Source organism: Pundamilia nyererei, unplaced genomic scaffold (genome assembly GCF_000239375.1).
Source record: "Pundamilia nyererei isolate P.nyererei 1_Seehausen unplaced genomic scaffold, PunNye1.0 scaffold00007, whole genome shotgun sequence".
NCBI classification, from domain to species: Eukaryota; Metazoa; Chordata; class Actinopteri; order Cichliformes; family Cichlidae; genus Pundamilia; species Pundamilia nyererei.
The window spans coordinates 2,183,289-2,190,666 of NW_005187408.1; the positions used below are offsets into that span (position 1 = coordinate 2,183,289).

General features: G+C 40.6%; 1 protein-coding gene across 1 annotated transcript in view; it reads left to right on the forward strand.

Annotated features, from left to right (window-relative positions):
- Positions 1 to 7,378, forward strand: part of cntnap2a (contactin associated protein 2a) — a 384,903-nt gene that overhangs the window by 325,322 nt on the left and 52,203 nt on the right. The window contains exon 17 of the mRNA XM_013915179.1: positions 6,285 to 6,455. Coding sequence (XP_013770633.1) covers positions 6,285 to 6,455 — 171 coding nt within the window. The remainder of the gene's footprint in view (positions 1 to 6,284; positions 6,456 to 7,378) is intronic.

Sequence of the window (7,378 nt, forward strand, 5' to 3'; positions counted from 1 at the left end):
GTGATAGATATCGTTATCGCCTGAAATGAAAAAAACATATCGTGATATGAAAAAATCTCATATCGCCCAGCTCTACCTCTCAGGGCCACCGTATTGAAATCCTAAATGTTACGAATTTACAGTGGAAAAGCATCACCGTGTTCACGCATACAGCAGGACACGTGTGAGGCCCAGCTGTTACTGCAGCGGTGCGCTGTGTTGTCTGCTTTGCCCTCCAGCAGTGAGTGTACATTATTTGTATTTCTAATGAGTATGTACATGTACTGCATTTTATATGCGTGATTGTGTGTGTGTGCCTGAAAGTGTACGCGTTAATGACCTGAGACGGGGCAGTCAGTCATCCTTACCATCTGTTGGTATTGGCATATAACCCATCTGGTCAAGCACAGACAGATGAATCATCTAGTTGGCTTCCAGACCCAAACTTCACCTTATGCTGCATCTCATATCAAGTCAGCATCTGCAGCTCAGTGAACTTTGATTTTTTTTTTACAGTTCTCCGTGCGGGCTAACGTAGAGGTCAACTGCTGCTTTTATCTATTTCAGATAAAGACTTCATATAGATCAAAGTGCACAACATGAACGTACTAAATGGGAAACCGTTTCATTAGATGCAAACAGAAAATGTTGAGCAACAGTTTAGCTTACAGACAGATCTCAGTTCCTCTTTAATACGAATATAAGTCAAGAAGACACACACTTTGGTGCCGATCTGGCTCAGTGCGCTGAGCAGGTGACCACATGTCATACGGCTGAGAGCGGCCAGCCCAGGTTCGAGTCCAACCTGCATGTCTTCCCCCGCTTTCCTGTCTTTTCCTCAGTGTGTCTATATCAAATAGAGCAAAAAAGAAGATGTGTTGTTAGTTTAAATGTCACAAGCTACACACACACTAATCCAAAACCAGAATCAGTGGTTTGTGCTCCTCGCACACTATGGAAAACAGTGGTTGGAGGCGTTGGCATGACCAAAACTGCAAAACTTGCAGCCCTGTTGATTTTGAAATGGTTGCTTCAAAGATGGAGACCAGGTGTGCAACCGTGCACAGTCAGCTGCCGACCTCCAGGTGACTTGTTTTGTCAAAAGAGCGAAAATACTGCTATCAGTTTTCCATTGTTACCAATTGAAAAGGGTCAATTTGGCGATTATATGAGACCTGATTGTGATAATACAGTGATTAACTGTTATCGCAAAAATCATAGATCTTTTGCTGTCTGTTTGAAATCTGTAGCCGTCTACACAGAAATTCATATTCACTACTTACAGTCAGTCCAGCCAGAATTTAGATTTGAAACAGAATTTTTCATTCTGCTTCTCCCTGTCCATAAATTAGGCTGAGCAGCAAACTAGACTCACACCCAACTTTTGTCTCCAAAACTTTGTCTCAAGCACTAGCCCTTCTATGAAGAATAAAACTCTTTCTGTCTTTTCTTAAATTATGGTACAGCTTACATAATATTGTACAGAACATCATTGCCTAGATAGACACAGCTACTACAGGATGGTGAATTAACTCCAAAATAGTTCTTGTGGACCCCGATTGTACAGAGACAGGTTGACTCCCACCAGGTGACCTGCACAACGGCCTTATGATTGAAACTGGTCAAGCAGAGATTGGGGGTATGGCACACTCAACCTCTGGGACCTGTTAGTCACCAAAACTACTTGTAATTGGTTGAATTGAGTATAATCTCCACCATGCAATCGAAATTAGAGGCTTTCCTAGTTGCAAGGAGGTTGCTGTTCTATTTTTATTCTGTTGTGAATGGACTGCCTGTCTGCCTCAAACACAACATTTTTACCAACAAAGATTTTTACATCACCTGATTACATAACTGACCGTCAGTGAATGTGTCAATTATTTTATAACTCAGAGCATAAAAGTTACAAAGCCAGACATCAGATTGAATCGTGTTGTGTAGTACATCACAAATTTTTATCTAAATTAAAGTTTTTATAATTCTGTATTTCTCACATGTAAAATGAATTATAAAAACTTCTTCTTTTTTTAATTTGATGGTTATGGCTTAAAGCTCAATCTCAGTATTTTATTTTCACTTTGTGTATGACAGTTAAAGAAGTGTAACTACAATCATGGGGAACACTGCAGATCTCTCCTGACAACCTTCAAAACACAGGGTTTTTGCTCAAAACACTGGCTGTTCACAGAGTGCTGTGTCAAAGTTGCACAAGCAACAGGAATGAATGCAGCCTTGAGAGGATTGAGATGGGTTCTGGAGTCTGGGAGAAGAGTAAGGAGGCATAAAATCTAGTGTGTTTGAGGTCCAGCATGAAGGTTCCATGATGATCCGGGATGCCATGTCATCTGCTGCTGTTGGTGCCGGGTGATTTGTTCTGTTTTTTGTGAGTCCAAAGTCAATGCAACATCAACCAGGAGAGCACTTCCTGTTTCCATCTGCTGGCAAACTTAGCTTAGCACCTGCTCACAGAACCAAAACTGCTGCCAAATGGTTTGCTAACCGTATCATTACTGCGCTTGAATGGCCAGCCAACTCGCCTGACCTGAAAAATACAGAGAAACTGTGGGTGATTCACAAGAGGCGAACTAGAAATACCCGAGTATGATGAGCTGAAGACCACTACTAAACAACCTGGGCTTCAACAACACCTCTGCACTACCACAAAGTGGTCACTTTCATGCCACATCTTGTTAAAGTAACCCCAACCAAGAATTTAGTATAAAAAATAAAACATAACCAGACAAGAAGTTAGAAAAATCTGTACTGCAAATCCTTTTTTTGTAGTTGATCTTTCACTATCACATTTAAAACTAAGAGCTGTATATAAGCCAAAATCATCAAAATTTTATCTGTGATGATTATCTGAAAGTTTACCTGATTTTAATTAATTGACAAAAAAAAATTCAAAGGCACTAGAACAGGAGTGTCAAATATAAGACCCGGACATAAAGGTTTTACTTTTAACTGTATTTTCAAACGTTTTACAGCTTTTACGAGTGATAATAACCTCTCCCATGTCCACTCATATTACACTAAATAATTAAGTTGTAAATTTCTGTATTTTATACATTTACTTGTTACGATGTAAGCCCAAAGAGTCATGCTGACAGATTTCTTTCATTTACAACAGCATGTATTTATTATGTACAAAAAGTGAGATGTACTGTGGAAATTGTGCTTCTTTTTCTTATATTAAGATATCTCATTGATTACATGTATAGTTAGAGGGGAGATTCACTAGTCCGGCCCACATAGGATCAAAGTGGGCTGTATGTTGCCCGTGATGTGAAATGAGTTTGACATCCCTGCACTAGAATATCCTTGATCAGTATGTCGCTGGTGGGCACAGAGGGGATGTGGATTTCTACAGGCTGCTAAAGATGATGGTTCTCATCTCATCATGGACATGCTGCTGTTTTTCACCAGTATTTTACGTCTTATATGTAGTCCTCTTTTCTTGTTTTCATGGCGAGGTTTTTTTAATTGTGTTTTAATATTAGCCACACCAGAATGCGAGGTCACAAGCAAACACAGAAGGGAGAAGGCCAGTGGCTACAAATTAACTTAAAGTATATCTGAGATAATCTTGACTAAGACCCACAATACACCAGACAGTATGACCAAGGGCATCTAGGAAAAGAAGAGAGAACACGATGAGAATTTCTTCTTTGGTATTACCTTGAGTGCCAATTAAACAGAAAAAAAAAAAACTCTTGTCAAGAAAACCTCTTCAGATTTCATTTGAAAATAGCCTATCTTGGAAGCGCCCTTCACTATTCATTGATTCAGGTCTTGCTGTAGGTTTTCTACACACAGTGCATAAAAGAAAAACGGATGATTGCAGACAAGAGTTGACACACGACTGACCCGTCTGTCTGAGCCCGCCGGTGTTGTCCTGCTTGCTGTGGCATATGGCCGTTCATATAAAACTCCCTTGACAGAACCTTGATCAATAAACATGTGGCCCTGCCTTCAAACATCGCATATCAGGCATTACGGATGGATAGCCTAGTGTTTGCCATGTCTTAGTCAGAAAAGACATTTATTTGCTGGATCAGTTTGTGAAGCAGTTGTTTGATAAACATTTCAATATGGGAGTGATAAATGTGCCATACTGCCTAGCCAACCAGTTGCATCTGTGAATCTGGCACAAGGGCAATCCGAGGTTTATGCTTTGGCTTCTGTCTTTATTCCTCTAACACTGTTTTCTCTCCGACACTCTGTCAACCGCCTAATTTTTTTTCCCCGGTCTTCTGTTGGTTCTCACGCTTTGGATCCCTTTTGAACAATTTCTCCAACCTCCCACTTCTCTCTTTTCCTGCTGTTTCCTCTCCCTCCTTCAAAAAGAAAAGTTGTCTCCAAGCTGTATTTCTTTATCCCAGTGTCCTTCTTGCTCCTGTATCGTTGCAAGTCTTCTTTTTTACTCTCTTGCTCGAAGCTCTCGTGGTCTCATTCAGCGCATACCAATAAATATCAGAGGGCATGAAACTTTCATGTTATCTGTGTATTTGTGTTGGGGTTATTTTATGTGTGTGTGTTTGTACTTTAAGGGTTGTTTTTTATTGATGTAACGCACACAAAAGAAAATGAAGGTAATTTTTATGTGTCGGTGTATCAATCTGCTCCACTTTTAATTTCCTATAGATTCTCATTCTAGTTTAAACTGCCACAAACCAGTGATCGTATATTTTTTTTAATCACTTCTGCAGCCCTTGAGTCTTTCATGTATGACTCAGCATCACAGTAAACACGATGTTATTTGTTTCCTTTGCCTCTGCAGGAATCCCCCTGTTTAGTCCTGAATTAACCCTGTTCAGTAATTGGCTGTGCCTCCCATGGAGAAGTGAACCATAACCCAACTTCAAACGCAATAATCGCAACGACAGCATCAGTGGGTGGTTGTCTGTGTATGTGGGGGAATGGGCGTGTGCATGTGTGTGCTTCGCTGCTATCTACCCTTGCCCCTGGTGACAGAATGTAAGGCAGAGAGGAAAAAGGGAGAACCTCAGCCCTGTCACTGGGGGGATGCTTATCACACTGGTCCAGGAGACAGACACGAACGCAAAAAAATGCACGGGTGTTGGTGCATACATACGTGGACAGGTGACACAAAAAACACAGTGGGAATGCACTTGGACTCTTAAAATGGGTACAAGCTGACAATTTGGCAACTGTAAATCGTTAATGGAACTGTTAATTTATCTAAAGAGTGCAATCTTGTCTTTTTTCATTGAAGGTGTCATCTTGGGATCAGTATTTTTACAGTCTTTAAGACTCAGAGGTAGACAGTGTCAGATTAGAATAAGAGTTAAATTAATCATCAGTAGCAGCCATACTCAGGTGCATGTTGTCATGTTTCTCTCCTGTGCACAGCTGTTCCTATTTCCCCAGGTTAGAGTGAAGGGTCTTAGGCCAATCCTCTGAGGCATAAAAGAGATATCACACCGCTGATAACACATTAGCCTTCACTTCCTCCACTTGCCCCTCATATGCCCCCCCCCACACCGGGCCCTGTCCTATTTTTCCATCTCCTCTTCAATATTCCATTCTCTGACCTATGCCTGTCTGATTTCCACTTCTCAGCTGTCTTCTCCACTCCTCTTCTACTCCGACTGCTCCTCCTCCTCCTTCTTCTTCTTCTCTCCCCCCAATAATACTCTTCATCCTTCTTGAGTGATAGGAGCAAGACAGAGACACGGTGAGAGGAGAGAAGACAGGAGAGAAGTCACTTCATCAACCACAGTCTGATAATTCATCAGCAGCTGTTTAGCGTGCTGCTACTTTGTCTTCATTAGCTGGCCCTGCTCTCCCTTCATTCAAAAGTCATTAGTGAAGTTATCAAAAATCCCACATTTTGTCCGTGTACCCTTGTTGCCCTTTTCAGCTTCTCGTTTTGGAGATACAAACTTGTCTCTTTCTGCTGTTTTGATATGATCAACTTTCTGCTGCATGTGATTAAAGATGCAGGAAATTACTGTCTACTTTCTGTCCAAAACTTGCAGAAATAGACTTTTGAGTTAAGTTTTTTTTTTTATTGAGGAAATATCAAAATGAGCCACATTAACCAATAGACATGACATAACTATATAACAATATTCTATCCAGAATAGATTGATTGCTCCTGAACAAAATGAAAATGGCTCTATTTGAAATGAAGTAATTTCTACCATGGATTTATTCAACAGCTTATCAGATGAGGATGGAATATGATGTTTGGTACAGTGCTAATGGAGCAGGTGTTGCAGATATGTGGAATGGCTTGGTTCGGAGTTTTGATTTTTCTTTTCTTATCCTTTTTTCCACAGATAACTACTGGAATGCAGCATCGTTCACGACTCCATCATCCTACCTGCACTTTGCCACCTTTCATGGTGAGACCAGCGCTGACATCTCCTTCTATTTCAAGACAAGCGCGGCCTATGGCGTCTTTCTGGAAAATTTGGGCAACACTGACTTCATTCGCTTGGAGCTCAAATGTAAGATTGTTTTGAATGATTCGGTGTGTGCACAAGAGCCATTCCTCTGTCTTTATCTCACTTTTTCCATCTCTTACTCTGTCTTTTTCTCTACCCTAGTGTGAGATTTATTCCAGCAGTCCGTCTGATAATGTCGGGTGTAACCTGTCACGCACACACACACACATAGGCACAAAGGCTAATGCAGGCGCACACTCGAGCAACAGTCATTTACCTGCCTGATTACAGCACACGCTTTGTGTGATTGCATGAGAGAGCAATCATTTATTTAAGGTAATTGGTGTGTGCAATAATTATGTCCATTATGATCCTCTGTTTAACCAAATCAGCCATTTTCAGGGATGACACAACACAAGCTCTCTCACACACATACACAAACACAATGTGTCTGTCTCTCTCTTTTATTCAATACATTTTTCACAAATAGAAGCAGAGCCCTTACAGCCTTTTGAAACACACAATCATACACCCACTTACAATGGGCAAATTCTATTTACTTCAGTGTTCAGTGTTTACTATCACACAGAGATACAAAAGCTTTGCACCAGTATGACTTTCTTTTTTTTTTTTTTTTTCGCCTGTCCCATTTGGTTCTTTAGCCATCAGAATTGTTGTCTGAAGACCAACAAGGATACCCAATAGATTTACTTTGCCAAATGGATCATCGTGGCATTACCGTATTGGTCCATTTGATCGACCTTTGTTTTTATTGTTTATTATATTTTATTTTCAGATGTTACAGACGGGACAGACATGAGTGAGGGATAGGAAAGGGAGAAAGAAAGAGGAAGGAAAAGAAAAACAGAAGGGGAGAGGCACAGTGAGAAAGGGGAAAAAAATCTCCTGGATCACCTGTTGAGAGAAGAATAGAAAACAAGCAAAAAAAACAAAACAAAGCAACATACTAAACACAACACCATCGC